The sequence below is a fragment of the Spermophilus citellus genome, assembly GCF_964194105.1.
Source record: "Spermophilus citellus genome assembly, chromosome: 19".
In the NCBI taxonomy this organism is placed as follows: Eukaryota; Metazoa; Chordata; class Mammalia; order Rodentia; family Sciuridae; genus Spermophilus; species Spermophilus citellus.
This window is the reverse complement of record NC_138201.1, coordinates 19,703,372-19,719,553: the sequence shown is the minus strand read 5'-3', so window position 1 is coordinate 19,719,553 and position 16,182 is coordinate 19,703,372. Positions and strand designations below refer to the sequence as shown.

The 16,182-nt window shown below is 61.3% G+C and overlaps 1 protein-coding gene and 1 long non-coding RNA gene across 10 annotated transcripts in view; one reads left to right on the top strand and one right to left on the bottom strand.

Annotated features, from left to right (window-relative positions):
* The window catches only part of KLF15 (KLF transcription factor 15), a 35,870-nt gene that overhangs the window by 539 nt on the left and 19,149 nt on the right, over positions 1–16,182 (top strand). For 2 of the 8 annotated variants that reach the window (XM_081275963.1, XM_081275964.1), the window contains exons 1-2: positions 122–287; positions 4,359–5,459. In XM_081275963.1, the coding sequence (XP_081132089.1) occupies positions 4,384–5,459 (1,076 nt within the window). In that variant the 5' untranslated portion in view covers positions 122–287; positions 4,359–4,383. Of the gene's footprint in view, positions 1–121; positions 288–4,358; positions 5,460–8,078; positions 8,098–11,670; positions 12,923–16,182 lie in introns of those variants that run through there. The other 6 variants (XM_081275967.1, XM_081275965.1, XM_081275966.1 and 3 more) reach the window with 5 other exon arrangements.
* On the bottom strand, positions 5,466–11,096 carry LOC308638481. 2 transcript variants are annotated; one of them, XR_014019849.1, is made up of 4 exons: positions 10,982–11,096; positions 10,542–10,838; positions 8,167–10,201; positions 5,466–6,922 (listed from the first exon to the last, which is right to left on the bottom strand). It is a non-coding gene; the product is annotated as an uncharacterized lncRNA (long non-coding RNA). The 2 variants fall into 2 exon arrangements; XR_014019850.1 differs by lacking the exons at positions 5,466–6,922; positions 10,982–11,096 and adding an exon at positions 10,935–10,976 and having other exon boundaries at positions 8,235–10,201.

The window sequence follows — 16,182 nt, the reverse complement described above, 5'->3', positions numbered from 1 at the left end:
GGCGGGGCGCGTGACGCGCGGCGCTGGCCAATGGGAAGCGCGCCCGAGGCCGAGCCTCCTGCGAGCCTTCGCGGCGCCCGCGGCGTCACGTGAGCGGCCGGGAGGGAGCGCAGAGCGCGGCCGGCGGGCGAGACTCCGCCGCAGCGGGCAGCGGGCGAGCGAGCGCAGGGACCCGCGGCCCGGCCCGCGGCCGCCCAGACCCCGACCGGGCGGCCGCCCCCAGCTCAGCCCGGGCGGCCAGCAGGACGCCGGGGCCTGGCCGCTGGCCAGGCGCGCGCCAAGTTCAGGTGGGAGAGGCGCGGAGGGGACGGGGCCGCGTGGACACGGCCGGGGTGACCGGGGCTGCCGGGCGCGGGCTGCCCTTGGAGAGCTCGCGGCCCGGGGCTCCGCGGGCGCCCGGGGGAGCCACGCGCTGCGGGAGGCGGGAGGTCGCCAGGCCCCCGGGGGACGGTGACCCCGCGCGCCCACCAGCGTCCACAAGCTGCAGGCCCGAGCGGCCGCCCCGGCGCCGGTTCCGAGGGCCCGCGGTCGCCTTCCGGGACAGCCCTCCCATATGGTGGGGCGCGGCGGGGCCTGGCCCGGGGGAGCGGGCAGGGGCGCTGGCCGCCCGCGATTGGGGGGGGGGGTGGGGGGGCGGAGGGGCTGGTGGCCGAGGGGTTACTATCGGTCACCAGCAGCGGGGCAGCGCGGGGAGGGGGTGGCACAGGCCGAGGGCATGGTGCCCAGCGGGCAGCGCTCCCGGGCTCCGCGGAGGGGTCCGGGCCGACTCCCTGCGCCTCGAGTCCCCACGCGCCGTCCCCCGCGCGAGTGGACACCCACGCTGACCCCATGCGCGCGGACACCCGCGCCACCACCTCGGCTGCCGCGCACAACGCCCCGCACACGCAGTCACACGACACACACCCACACCCCTTTTGCGCAAGGCCACGCGGCTTAGACCCCCATCTGCACCCCCATGGAGTCCCCCGGGGGGGGGGGGGCTTCCAACAGTACCAGAGAGGTGGCTGAGGTGGCAGCCGAGGGGACAGAGGAAATGCCATCCCTACCCAATACAGCCGTCCTGTTCCCTCTTCCCTCTCCTCCCCACTGTGGTGTTACCCAGGGACTCCACCTCCCCCCCCCCCCGCCTCCAAGAAGTGTTTTCTTTCCTGGTTGGTCCCAAGAAATGCCCCCAAAGTCTTCCCTCCCAAGAACCCGGTGGCCCTCACCATCTACAGGTGCTTAAAACAGCGGGACAAGGCGACTTGAGGGCCTGTGGGCAGCGCAGGGAGAAGAGACTCTTATTTTGAAAGGCGGCCCCCACCCGCCACCCCCGTGATTTGCTCGCTGACCCAATGGCGAGCCCTTGGCGCGCGCTGGGCTTGTTATCAATTACATGTTGTTCCTGCAGCCGCTGTGTCCCCGGGAGGATAAACAGCAGGCCTGGCCGGTGAGGAAGGGGGCGGAGTCCAGCCAGGGACTGTGCCCGGAACAGCGCGTCCCCTCCCCCTGCATGCAGCCTGTGCCACGTGCTGGTGTTTTTTAGGGACCAGAGCCGGCCCCAGCCCAAATACTCCCTTTTTTTTTTAATGCCTGCACCTCGGGAAGTCCGAGAGCCCCTTCTGGACTCCCCAGATCCTGCCCTGTCCTGCCGCAGGGACACTCAGCCTGGTCTTCAGACCCTGCCATCTACCTGGCTTCCCCACTTAGCCTCATCCAGCCAACCCTGGGGCATGGCCCTGCCTGGCCGTCCAAAGAGCTTATATTCTGGTGGGGAGGTCCACAGGAAAGGACTCCACATACACACCACCAAGACAATGGTGCCACCACTGTGGCTCCTGCTAGGGACAGTATAAAACCGGATGATGTGACCCAGTGGCTTCTGAGCTCAGGGCGCTTAACCCCAGCCCTATTTGGTATTTTATTTAGAGACAGGGTCTCCCTGAGTTGCTCAGGGCCTCCCTTTGGCTGAGGCTGGCTTTGAACTTGCGATCCTCCTGCCTCAGCCTCCGGAGCCGCTGAGATGACAGGTGTGGGCCACCGTTAATATTGTGGAACCTCTGGTTGGTGGTCACATTTCAGGGGAGGTTTGAAGCAACCTGTTGGGTCCCAGGGAGGCTGGAGTCCCCAGATTCCTTAGCATCCCAGCAGAGGGTGGGTGTGCGGGGGAGGACTCCCAGGTGCTCATTCATTTGAGGGCCACCTTCATGGCTGCTTGTGGCCCTGATTGTGCCCCTGATCCTGTCCTAAGTGTTGGGCTCCTGGACTGCTCAAGTATTGCTGGCCCAGGTCAAGAGACAGACCCAGAGAAGTCGTGCTGCCTGCCTGAGGTAGCCCAGCTGAGACCAGCAGATCCAAGGAGTGTGGATCCTGCCTGGAGGGTGGTGACACAGGCGGGGACTCTCAGGTGGCACGTGGGCTCTGCCCAAAGCCTCGAATTGCTCTTGGAATCATCCGGCCCCTTCATTCCTCCCGGCACCTGATTTGGTGACTCGAGTGTATTCAACTTATTTATTTTGGGGTGCTGTCCTGCTGAGCTCCGTCCCCAGCCCTGGGTGTGTTTTCTAAAACACTCCCAATAAAAAACCCGTAGCCGAGGACTTAAACCCTAAATGCCATCCGTCCTCCTGGTCCACGTGCTCAGGGCTCAGAGCAGGCTGTTGCTTCCTTGGAGCTACGTGGAGCGCGCCTGCCATCCCAGGGGCTCAGGAGGCCGAGGCAGGAGGATCGGGAGTCCAAAGCCAGCCTCAGCCAAAGCGAGGCCCTGAGCAACTCAGGGAGGCCCTGACTCTCAATAAAATACCAAATAGGGCTGGGGACGGGGCTCAGGGGTCGAGGGTCCCTGGGTTCAATCCCTGGTATCAACCCTCTCCCCCCAAAAAAAGAAGAAGGACGGGTGGGCACAGAGGTGACACCAGGTTCCAGAGACACCCTGGCTCCCAATGCCAAACACTCTCCCTTTCCCCAACCTGGATAAACACCCAGCCCGCTGTGGTCACTGGGCGGGGACAAAGGTCCAGAAAGGTGGCCCTATTGCAGGCAGACCCACTGTTGACTCTCCTTGAACACCGGACTAGCATGGCCTTTGGCTTCAGAGAACACACTGTTCCCCTCTCCTCTCCACGAACATCTTCTGAGCCCCTCCTGGGCGCCGGGTGTCACACTGGGGACTGGGGACACATGGAGCGCACTGTCTAGTGGGAAGACGGGCATTAGCCGAGTGTCCCCAAGGTGGTGAGTGTCCCAGGTGGGGACTGAAGGGGCTGTGGGGTGTAAGGCAGGAGACCGCGTCCTAATTGGCCAACGGGGTCCTGACTTGTGACCCTCGGGATGGTTGGGGGATTGAGGTGGCCACACGCATTGGGTGCTGTGGGATCTTGGGTGAACTCATCACCGCCCGAGGGGCGGGACCTCGTCCACCATGGTGGCTAAGTCTCAGGTGTCCTGGGGAGGGTCTTGTTCAAGCTTGTCCCCCCCCCGGGGGGGAGCGGGGATGACAATCAAATGGGGAAACTGAGCCCTCTGAGGACAGGCACTTACTGTCCTTGAACTTTTCTGCCTCCAAACCACAGTTTTCCCAGTTAAAAATAGACCTCACCTGGGGATGGTGGCTCAGGCCTGTCATCCCAGCAGCTGGGGAGGCTGGGGCAGGAGGATCGCAAGTGGGAGGCCAGCCTCAGCCACTCAGCGAGGCCCTGAGCAACTCAGGGAGACCCTGTCTCTAAATAAAATAGAAAAAAGAGGTGGGGACGGGGCTCAGGGGTGAAGCACCCCTTGGGTCAGTCCCTGGTACCAAAAAATAAAATAAACTAAATATCAGATGGAGTCATATTTAAAAACAACTTATATAAAGTAGATGATTTTAAAAAAAATCTGAAGTGGACGCCTGATGGGCACCTTGCATTTTTATTCGCTGGATCTGGCAACCCTCGGAAGCCCCAACGGCTTGGGGTCAGAGAGCAACTGGCCACCGTCCCATCCCCCCCTCCTGTGACTCAACAGAGGTGACACTGAGGTTCAGGTCCTCTGATGGGCAGTGGCCCTCCAAGTCCTGGCCATCCTGGGGACCCAGAGCCTCTGATGGCCTCCCCTCCAACGCGGTTCTCCCCGCACAAAGGCACGTGGACTCTTTTCTAGGATCTTTCTGGAAAAATCCGTCTGGAACCAGAACGGCCCGGTTGTGCAACGGGGCTCCGAGGAGGGCTCTTTTGCAAACTCTGTGGCAGGGTTTCAGAGGACACTCTTGCAGGCCCCTGTCCCTGGGGGTGAGGCAGGAGCCTGGCATTCGACAGCTGGGAGCCGCGCAGGCGACCCAGGGTGGGGACAAGCCCCGCCAGGGGCCGCGATCCACCATCCTGACTCTCTTTCCTCCTTCACAGCGGCCACCAGCGCGGCCCGGCCAGCATGGTGGACCACCTGCTGCCGGTGGACGAGACCTTCTCGTCGCCCAAGTGCCCCGTGGGGTACCTGGGGGACAGGCTGGCCGGCCGGCGGCCCTACCACATGCTGCCCTCACCCCTTTCCGAGGACGACAGTGACGTGTCCAGCCCCTGCTCCTGCGCCAGCCCCGACTCCCAGTCCCTCTGCTCCTGCTACAGCGGTGGCCCCGGTGCCGAGGGACAGGACAGCATTTTGGATTTCCTGCTCTCCCAGGCCACCCTGGGCAGCGGTGGTGGCGGCGGTGGCAGCGGGAGCCTGGGGGACAGCAGTGGCCCTGTGACCTGGGGGACGTGGCGGAGGGCCCCGGTGCCCGTGAAGGGGGAGCACGTTTGCTTCCCAGAGTTTGCGCTGGGGGACCCCGAGGAGGTGGCCAGGCCCTTCCAACCCACCCTGGAGGAGATCGAGGAGTTTCTGGAGGAGAACATGGAGCCGGAGGCCAAGGGGGCCCCCCAGGGCAGCGGCCAGGACTCGGGGGCCTGTGGCCAGCTCCCCACGGGGCCCCTCAGGAGCCACGCGCACGCGGGCCCTGGCGGGAGAGAGCGCGGTCCCCCTGCGCCCGGGGGCGCGAGCGCGCAGGGCTCCGCCGAGGGCCCCTCCACCGAGGGCGCGGTGCCGGTCCTGCTGCAGATCCAGCCGGTGCCCGTGAAGCAGGAGCCGGGTGCGGGGCCGGCCTCCCCTGGCCAGGCCCCCGAGAACGTCAAGGTGGCCCAGCTGCTGGTCAACATCCAGGGCCAGACCTTCGCCCTGGTCCCCCAGGTGCTGCCCTCCTCCAGCCTGAGCCTGCCCTCCAAGTTCGTGCGCATCGCCCCGGTGCCCATTGCCGCCAAGCCCGCGGGTGCGGGGGCGCTGGGGCCCGGGCCCGGCCTGCTGGGGGGACAGAAGTTCCCCAAGAGCCCGGCGGCCGACCTCCTCAAGATGCACAAGTGCACGTTCCCCGGGTGTCACAAGATGTACACCAAGAGCAGCCACCTCAAGGCCCACCTGCGCCGGCACACGGGGGAGAAGCCCTTCGCCTGCACCTGGCCCGGCTGCGGCTGGAGGTCAGTATGGAGGGGACAGGCCACGGGGCCCACAGGCCCATTCAGAAGGGGACACAGGGGCGGGCAGGGGCGGGGCCAGAACTACACAGCCACCCAGGGAGACTCGCTTGTCCCATGGCTAAAGCCGAGAGCTTCCGTTCATAATGACCAGGTGAGGCTGGCAGGGACCCCTGCTGGGTCCCCGATCTGGTGGTAAGAGGGTGACGTGGCTAGGACACAGCAGAAGGGCACTTGGGCTAATCAGGACCCTTGAATGTGATGGATGGAGGCTGGGGCTAGAGGCTTGGCGTAAGGACCACCTTGACTCCCAGCTGACATCTGAGCTCGAGGTTGGGCGAGCCAGGGACCCTGCCCAGCGCGATCGGAACCCAGGGGACTGATTTAGGGAAGCCGCATCTCAGCCAGGTGCCAGGGTGCCCAGCAGCTCGGGAGGCTGAGGCAGGAGGATCGTGTGTTGGAGGCCAGCCTCAGCCACTTAGTGAGTCCCTAAGCAATTCAGGGAGCCCCTGTCTCTAAATAAAATATGAAAAGGGCTGAGGACGGGGCTCAGGGGTCAAGGGACCTTGGGTTCAATCCCTGGGACCAAAAGAGAGAGAGAGAGAGAGAGAGGGGGAGAGAGGGGACAGAGAGGGAGAGGAGTCCCACTCTGTGCTCCCACTCAGCCTGGGGACAAGCTTCCTCACAGCATAGTTGAGAAGCCACCAAGGGTGGGGGACAGGCCTGGCCAATGCTGGGCTCCAGGTGGCCAGTCCCCCCAGGCTCTGCCCTGCGTGGTGTTGGGGGAAACCAGCCCCCCAAGGTCGGGCCGTGCTCAGGAGGCTGTGGTGCCAGAGGCAGAGGGGACCCCACGTGTCCCCCTCCCCCTTTTGGGGAGGTCACAGGGCAGCCGTTCCTGAAATGCAGGCCACCTGGAGCTCGGTCCCCAGGGGTGCTGGGCAGGGTCCTTCACAGTGTAGGACACTCATCCGGGGACAGCGCATGAGCCACCGACACCCCCCTCACCCACACGCGGAGTGCCCCAGAGCCAGACCTGGCAGATGGACGCGTGGCTGTGCGTGGGCGGGTCCCACGATAGGTGTCTTGGTGTCCCTCTGCCGTGTGACCTGCTGTGTGGTGGCTGGTGGCCGTGGCCCCGGCCAGCTCTGCGGCTTTGGTCCTCTTGGCCGGGTACCGGTCCTGAGAGCTGGTGGGAGCTGGCCCGAGCAGGGGTCCTGGCGTGCCAGGGCAGGCGGTGGCAGGAGCCAGGAGTGGCCGTGTGACGTCCCACTGTCCCTTTCCCCGAGGAGGAGGGGCTGCCTTCTCCCAGCCACCCAGTGCCAGAGAGCAGGTGGGGCCTTAGCCATCGCGTGTGTCCCTGGAGGCCAATGGTCACCCTTGCAAGCCAGGAGGTCCTCAGTCCCCGAGGCAGCAGGTGGGCAAGGGTGGAGGTTGAGCCGGGCCTGTCGCCCCAGCTGCTCGGGAGGCTGAGGCAGGAGGATGCCAGGTAGAGGCCAGCCTCAGCCACTTAGGTGCTCAGCAGGTCAGCGAGTCCCCATCTCTGAGTAAAATGCAGCCCAGGGCTGGGTCGGGGCTCCGGGGCCGAGCGCCCGGGTTGACTGGGGGGATTATCTCCAATACCTTGTGACCCCGGAGCTGACCCCCAGCTCAGGACCCCTCCACAGGGAAGGACACTGGCCTGGGGACACCAGCAGGGACAGGCTGCCAGGACCCCCTCCTGGGCCTCTGTGACTTCTCCACGGAGCAGGTCTGTCCTCTGTGGTGTCCCAACGTGGCAAAGGCTGTCCCACGGGGAGCCGAGGGTCCCCACCCCTGGGGAGGGACATTTCTGTGACCCTCTGGGAGACCCAGGCTGACTGCAGGGGTCCTGGCCTCCTGGGTTGACCCCAAGAGGCTTGAGTCTCTTAAATGTGGTGACAGTCTCCAAAAGGGAGGCCTATAGCTCTCAGATGGGAATGGATCCAGCTTTGGGGACAGCCCAGCGTGGACAGGACCGAGGTGACCAGGATCATGTCCTATTTATGGACCGGGGGCTGCTGCTGAGAATCAGGGTCCCCTTCACCCGGTCCCTCGCCTGCCTCACCCCTGCACAGGGGACCCGTCACCTCCTGTAGAGCGTGGTGCCAACCCATTGGCTACAGATGGTGGCACTGAGCACGGGCACTGTGTCACACGGCCCCAGGGTGTGGCTCGTGAGCGTGCGTTTGGGGCACACGCCAGGCGGGCACACCTCAGCCCACGCTAGTTCTCCGGGGACCCCGCTTGGCATCACGGGGATGCGTCTGCGCCCCCAGAGCTCATCGGTTGTCAAAATGAGTCCGTGAGCAGCCGGGCACGTGGCCCACGCCTGTCATCCCAGCAGCTCCGGAGGCTGAGACAGGAGGATCTCAAGTTAGAGGCCAGCCTCAGCCACTGAGCAGACCCTGACCAACTCAGGGAGACCCTGTCTCTAATTAAGGCACAAAACAGGGCTGGGGACGGGGCTCAGGGGTTGAGGGACCCTGGATTCAATCCCTGGTCCCCCACCAAAAAAAAGAGTCCCTGAGGTTGGGGTCAGTGACCCCATTTGTCAGAGGAAATGGAGGCACAGAATGGTCAGTTCACTTCTCCACCATCCCACAGCTAACCAGGGGCTGACCCAGAGCTCCACCAGAGCTGGCTGTCCCCTGCCCACCTTAGACTTGGGGCCGCTCTCCAGCCCTCTGCTCACCTTCTCCCGGGGCGCTGCTTTGCTTCCTGGTCCCCTGGCGAGGGGACAAACTTCCTCTTCCTGGCTGGCTCCTGCTCCACAGCGTAACCGTGTGTCCCCACGAAGTGGCCGTCTTGCCCAGGTACTCAGCCTGGCTTCCTCCTGCCCTGTCCGTCCCCGGGTCTCTGTCTGTCCCCAGGTCTCTGTCCGTCCCTGGGTCTCTCTCTGTCCCCTCTGGGGCAGGACTTCATACCCACACTGGCTGGGACACCAGCAGCTGCCCCTTCCCGTCTCAGCCTCTGGGAAGTGTGGCTGTCTTCCTAGAAGTTTCCTTGCCTCACCCTCAAACACAGACGCCTTTGTTCCCTGCAGCGGAACATCCTGTTCCAGAGTGGCCCGCGGATCCTTCCAGAAAGAACCCCTTCTGTCGCCCGAGGGTGGATCTTTAAAACAGGTCGCAGCCATGAGAGGGGTGACCTGGTGTCATTCATAATGGGCGCTGCAGGCCTGAGGCCACAGAGCCAGGAGGTGGGAGGGACAGGATTCGGGCTCGCAGGCTGCTCTCTGGACCCCTGTGTCCCTGCTGTCCCTAAGAAAGGAGGCATCCTCTGACCCCATCCTCATGGTGGGTCCCATGTACAGATGGGAAGGTTGCTCACTGCACAACTAAATGGGGGGGGTGCCATTTCCATGGTGGTCCCTGAGATGACTTTGTGATGGCTTTTTTTTTGGGGGGTGGGGGAGTACCAGGGATCCTACTGGGAGTTCAGGGTCTCGCTGAGTTGCTTAGGGTCTTGCTTTTGCTGAGACTGGCCTCCAACTCACGATCCTCCTGCCTCAGCCTCCCCAGCCGTTGGATGGCTTTTTGTGTATCTCCCCAGCTGCCCCTCACTCCTCAGGATGGGTCTGCCATGCACCCTGTCCCGGGTGGGGAGACAGAGGCCCAAGGTTGTTCCAGCTCAGGAGGGGTGCAGGGTCCTGCCCGGCCGAGGACCCACCTTGGCCCGGGTCGCAGTTCCTGGGAGGGGCTCCGAGCTCTGGCTCCTGCCGCCTGAGCTCCTGGCATCTGCTCAGAAGCTGTGCCCCTCCCCCTGGGGGCAGGTGACCCCGGCCCGGGGACAAGGGTCCCCTATGACATATGCCACCCAGCCTGCAGTCATTGCCCTCCATATAAATGCACTGACTGAGCCTCGCCCTGCAGCAGGCCGGGCTGGTCCCTGGACACTCCTGGGGAACTGGACATGTCCCCCTTCATGGCGATGACCGTCCAGTGAGATAGACTGATGGTCACCAAAAGCTGACCCCAAGCTAGATGCAAGTCTGTGATCCCAGCAGCACGGGAGGCTGAGGCAGGAGGATCGCAAGGTCCTGAGCAACTGGGCAAGGCCCCGTCTCAACAGGAAAAGAAGGCCAGGCTGGGGCTCAGGGACAGAGCGCCCCTGGGTTCGGTCCCTGGCCCCAGAGAGAAAAAGGCTGAGACTAGTTTGAAGTCACAGTGGTGGCAAGAGTGAGGGAAAACAGGCAGGTAGTGTCCCGGAGCCCAGAATGGCCGTCCTGGAGACTCTCCTGGTGAGTGGCAGGGACCTGGGCTGAACTCTGAGGGATAGTACAAGAGGGCAGCGGGAGAGCGGGCAAGAGCGTTCTAAATAGAGGAAAGTATGTGCAAATGTCCTGTGGTGAGAGGGACCAAGGACAGATCGATAGAGACGGAGCGCAGGAGGCAAGAACGCATGGATAGGGTCGTGAGATGTGACGGGTCCGTCTGCCACCAGGATCAGGTAGGGAGAGCCTCAGAGCCCTGAAATCAGTGACAGGAAGTCAGGGCTCTTTATCCCAACTTTGGTCCTTGCGTGGGAAGTACTTGCTCCCAGGACCTCAGAGGTCAAGACAAGAGCTGTCATGAGAACCACCTGAACTCTTATGTTGTAGCAGCGGGGACGGGGATTGAGCTCAGGGGCGCTTGGCCCACGTCCCCAGCTGTATCTTATATTTTGTTTAGAGACAGGGTCTCACTGGAGTTGCTTGGCGCCTCACTTTTGCTGAGGCTGGCCTCCAACTTGTGGTCCTCCTGCCTCAGCCTCCCGAGCCTGGGATTACCTCTGGGCGCCACGGTGCTGGCCCTCCTGAACTCTTAAGAACACCTGGCAGGGGTGCATTGTTGTTTGGGGTCTCAGAGGTCCCCGCTTACAGGCCAGCATGGTCCAGGAGTAGGGTGACTCAAACCCAAGGACACCTCTTGGGTCTGTACTAGAAGTAAGATGGAAGAGCTGGGGACGCCTTTGTAGTCCTGGGGACCCTGTATCCTCCCCTGGACCTCTGTTTCCCCTCTGGACAGGCTTCCTTGGACCCTCACCAATGGCCCTGTGACCTTGTGGTCCAGGGAATCATGAGCACACGCCCCCTTCCTGAAGGAGGCTGTGGGGAGGGGGTTGCCCTGCTGACTGGGTGTGCCTTAGCCTTAAGTCCCTTCCTGTGGGGAGTATTCAGCAGCTGCTCTGGAGGCCCTGAGGCAGGAGGCTGGACCTTGCTGCCCCAGCTCTTGCGATTTGCAGGTGTTTCCATCTTGGAGAGGCTGCAGAGGCCTGGGGCCCAGGAGGGTCCAGGCGCAGGAGGTCGGGAAGTATGACTATCGGGGTACAGGACGGTGGGGCCCCAGGGGCCCTGGGGCGCAGGAAGGTCCAGGCGCAGGGGACCTGGGGCACGGGAGGGTCCAGGCGCAGGAAGGTCCAGGCGCAGGGGACCTGGGGCACGGGAGGGTCCAGGCGCAGGAAGGTCCAGGCGCAGGGGACCTGGGGCACGGGAGGGTCCAGGCGCAGGAGGTGGGGGCACAGAGGACCTGGGGCACAGGAGGGTCCAGGCGCAGGAGGTCGGGACGCATTATGGTCGGGGCACAGGATGGTGGGGCGCAGGGGACCTGGGATGCAGGAGGGTCAGGGCGCAGTGGTGGCAAGAGTGAGGAACCACCTGAACTCTTATGTAGTGGCAGGGGAGACCTGGGGCGCAGGAGGGTTGGAGCGCAGGACGGTGGAGGCACAGAAGGATCAGGACGCAGGACGATCAGGGCGCAGGACGGTCAGGGCGTAAGAAGGTCCGGGCACAGGGCATCTGGGGCGTAGGAGGGTCTGGGCACAGGAGGTTCCAGGCGCAGGAAGTCGGGACGCATTATGGTCGGGGCGCAGGAGGGGGACACAGAACGGTTGGGGCCCAGGGGACCTGGGATGCAGGAGAGTCAGGGCACAGTGGTGGCAAGAGTAAAGAACCGCCTGAACACTTATGTTGTGGCAAGGGGATGTTGTGGCAGGGGGGACCCGGGGCGCAGGAGGCCAGGGCGCAGGAGGGTCTGTTCCTGACCGGCCTCTGCCTCCTAGCAGGAGTCACTTGCTCTTTTAAGCCTTGCTGACCCTGCCCTCGTCCTGGGGAGGCTGCTGGCTCCGGAACCAGGCAGCCAGGCAGGTGCCACGCGTCCCCTCGGCCCCGGGGAGCGCCCCGCGCGCTCCTGGCTGACCGCGCTGCCGTGTCCCGCAGGTTCTCACGCTCCGACGAGCTGTCGCGACACAGGCGGTCCCACTCGGGCGTGAAGCCTTACCAGTGCCCCGTGTGCGAGAAGAAGTTCGCGCGGAGTGACCACCTCTCCAAGCACGTCAAGGTGCACCGCTTCCCGCGGAGCAGCCGCGCCGTGCGCGCCGCCAACTGAGCGCCCGTCCCCCGGGCCCGGTTCTCTCCGGTCCTTGTCTTTTCCTTTTTTTGTTTTTTTTAAGCAATAATTTATTGGCCTCCTGCTGAGGGTCGCCACGGTGTCCCAGCCCAGCGCTAGGAGGCGCCACCCTGGGCGTCACCCTGAGCCCGCCACCTGCTGCCTTCCCCCAGGGGGACTTAGACTCTGTCCACCCGAGTCCCCGGGGGCTGGGCCCCCAGCGATGGGCCCCGACGACGCCGGCCTTAGTGCCTTTATCCCTTTGTGCCTTCCCAAGGTGGCCGGGCCTCTGCAGCAAGCCACCAGCTGGAAGCAGGGTTTTGGGGGGGGCGGGGGGCCTGGCCCTTCTCCCACTGGGCTCCTCACTTGGGCCAAAGCCAAGCCTCCACAGCTGGGGAAGAAATGTGCAGTTCCCAGAGGGAGTCATGCCGGGAAGAAGGAAGTAGGCCAAAAGTCCAGGGCTGCACTGTGGTGTCAGAGCAGTTTTGCCCAAGTTGCTTGTTCAGCACGATTGGCACAGGGTACGCAGGGCCATGGAGAGGCAGGATCTGGCCAGTTGGGGCCCTCAATGTGGGAGAGAGGTGAAAAGTGTCCCCTCTTGGTGGGGGTGGGGTGGGGCTGGCAGTGAGTGCATGTGTTAGGAATTAAATGTGCAAGACAGACAGACAGTCTTCTGTGCCCAGTGTGACCCCTCCTTTCCTCCTGATCGCCAGACAAATCCAGACACCAGCCTCTAGGGCCACCATCCGGAGGACAGGGGAAAAAGGCCACACTAGGAGTCCAAGAACTAGATAGAACTTCCCAGCCCGGATTTAGCAATGCATTCCTCTCTAGAAATTAATATCAAACCAACTAGCTTGTTTTGACAGGTTTATTTCACATCCTATGAATGTATGTAAATAAACTGTACATAGGGACATCGACGTAAAATATCTTTTAATAACATATCGACATTTGTGTAAATTTGAAATTAAAAAAAAATCTACAAAGCTGGTGTACATATGTGACAATTATGTATATTTTCTTTGTTGCTTCATAAAAAAATATATTTACTTTGCCAATAAAAAGAAAAAAAGAACTCGATCACTTTGGGGTGCACTTGTACTGTCTTCCGTGGCTCCTGGGAGGTGGGAAGATTCGGGGCTGTTAGAGAGAGGGTCTCCCTGAGTTGCTTAGCACCTCGCTTTTGGTGAGGCTGGCCTCCAAATTGCAATCCTCCTGCCTCAGCCTCCCAAATCACCTGTGGAAAGCCTGTGAGACCCACATGAAGCTCTTCCTACCACTATTGAGTGATTCAAGCACTTATTGTGCACCTTCTGTATATTTGGTTGGTACTGAGGGCAGATCCCTAGAAATGTGGCTGAGCCATGGGTTGTTTTTTGGTTGGTTGGTTGGTTGGTTGGCTTGTTTGTTTCAGTGCTGAGGATCGACCCGGGGCCTCATGCAAGCGCTCCACCATGGAGCCACATCCCCAGCCACATCCCTTGGCCTGCCTCAGCCTCTGGGCTAGTGTGAGACCTGTGGTGAGAGGCCTCCCTTGGTTCACCCACAGGAAGCAGGAGGTGTCAGTCTTCTAGAAGACTTTCCTGTGCACTCTGCTCTTTAAAAGAGCCAGTGGCACTAGGCATACTGGTGCACTCTTGTCATCCTAGTGACTGGGGAGGCTGAGGCAGGAGGATCACAAATCGGAGGCCAGCCTCAGCAACTTATCGAGGCCCTAAGCAACTCAGAGAGACCCTGTCTCAAAATAGGATATAAAAAGGGCTGGGGACGGGGCTCCGTGGTTAAGCACCCCTGGCTTCAATCCCTGGTGGCTTAGGAACCGATGGCTGTTGCGCTGACATTGACTTTTGCCTGTACCCAGCACCCAACTCTGCTGATTGGAGGACGGATATCTCCTCCTGATGGTCCTGTCCTGGGGACAGAACTGGGCCTTGTGACCTTTGCCCTTTGCCCCTGGCCAGATATACCCTGGGGAGGCAAACATGCCCTGGAGAAGTGCAGGATCGATTTCCAGCCCTAACATAATCTTTCATCCATAAACGATCAATTGCAACCGCAGATAAGGGGGACCCGGGGAAGGGCGTGAAGGACTCGGAGGATGGTCATTTGGTCAGGACCCTGAGGCTTGGAGAAAGTCCTGTGGCCAGGCTCCCTCATCCCAGTGGCTGGGTGCCATCCTTCCACTGCTCCAGCTGACCTGTCCAGCCGAGGCCAGGCTGACCAGGTGATCTAAATTGTCCCCTTCAGTTGGGGACCCCAGGTTTCTCACCTGAAGTGTGCATTGTCACAGGTCGGGTGCATCTGCCCTGCGGTGAACCTCAGTGAGGAGGGTTGGGCTGGTGCTCAGCTTTGCATAGTGAGCAGGGCCCTGATGTCTCTCTCTAATTTTTTTTTTTTTTTTTTATTTTTAAGTGCCAAGGATTGAACCCAGGGCTGCTTAACCACTGAGCCCCGTCCCCAGCCCCTTTTTTGTATTTTATTTAGAGACAGGGTCTGGCTGAGATGCTTAGGGCCTCACTAAGCTGCTGAGGCTGGCCTCTAACTTGCGATCCTCCTGCCTTGGCCTCCCAAGCACCCAGGAGGAAGCACCCTTTCTTGATCACTATACCAGACGACATATGGGTCAGCAAAGAAATCTCTGAATTCAGGTGGAAGTTTGGCCTGGCGCAGTGGCACCAACTGATTCGGAGGCTGTGGTTGAACGCCCCTGGGTGCAATCCCTGGCACCAAAAAAAAAAAAAAAAAAGAAAAGAAAAGATGTAAGTTTATTTTCCTCTATTAAAACAGTCTGAAAATAAGCTGGAAGGGTTAATATGGTGACTCTAGCCTGATACACACAGGCGTCTTCTCTTCTGATGCTCCTCCTCTGCGCCCTGGGGTGTCCATTAAAGAGGACTTGGGCCAGCAGGTCAAGGCCGGTGGCCCCGCCCTGCCTGACAGGCGAGATTTGCATAATCTGGTCTACTCGTCTCCCATTGGCCATCATGGAGTCACATGGCCTCATGCACTGCAAGGGAAGCTGGGAAATGTAGTCTTTCGCTGGGAGGCTCTTGCCTAGCTGGGGTATGTAAGCTCTCTTGCAAGAGAAAAAGGGGACAGTACAAATCGGGGGCAGCCAGCAGTTTGTGCCGCTAGCCCAGCGTGCTCTGGCCTCCCAGGAGGCTACACAGCACGGGCACCAAGGGGCACCCGTGGGCTCATCCTCCGGGCCTCCCTTCTCCACCTTGGCTGAAGGGCACCCCAGGAGGGTTTGCAGGCACAGGGGAGTGTCACCAAGGGAAACCCACGAGGAGCCAGGAGGTCCCCATGCAGAAGTTCAGAGTGCACATGAAAGAATCCCAACTCCCTGTGGACAAACCAAACCTTCACCAGGTCACCGTGGTCTGCTCCTGAACTGGGGGCAGAGTCTGTCTGTCCAAGGGAAGGGGACAGAGTCACAGAGCCCCGCCATCGGGGCTTGCAGGGGAAATGGTAGCTTCTCTTAGCTGCATTGGTGCGGAGTGTGCAAGGCACGGGCCGAGGAGGCCTCTGGAAGTGGGCACATGCACCTGCCCGGAAAGGAATTGGAACCTACCCAAGGGGACAGTGAATAGGGACCAGACGGATCTAGTATGTGACAAAGACCAGGTCCCAACAGGCCCTGCTTTACTTGAGGATGGACATAGTCGCTCTGGGGCCTATTTAAAGCTTCAGAGTAAGGCAGAGAGAAGCATCCACCGGGACTCAGAAAAACAGTGTCCACCTGGACGGTCCCCTGCATTTCCTGGCTCCTAGCAGGTCCTGAGGAGACCCAGGCTGCAATATCAGAGTATGAGCTGAGGGTAAAACGGGGTGGAAGGGAAATGGGAGATTGTGATGAGTGGAGCTCACACCTGTGATCCTAGTGGCTCTGGAGGCTGAGGCAGGAGGATTCCAAGATCGAGGCCACAGCCTCAGCTACTTGGCCCTAAATGACTTAATGAGACCCTGTCTATTATGGTCTGGCTGTGAGGTGTCCCCCAAAAGCTCACGTGGGAGACAATGCAGGAGGAGTTGGAGGAGAAAGAATTGGGTTACAGCCTTGACCCAATCACTGGGTTTATCCCCTGGTGGCCCCTGGAGGCAGGTGGGGTGTGATGGAGGAGGTGGCCCTGGGGGCGTGGCTTGGGGTCTCTATTTGTCCCTGGAGAGTGGAGTCTCTGCTCCCTGATCCCCATGGGAGCTGCTCCCTCCCCACACTCTTCCTCTTATTTAAAGAAAGGGTCTCACTGAGTTGCTTAGGGCCTCCCTAAGTTGCTGAGGCTGGCCTCCAACTTTTGATCCTCCTGCCTCAGCCTCCTGAAGGCTGGGATGACAGGCAT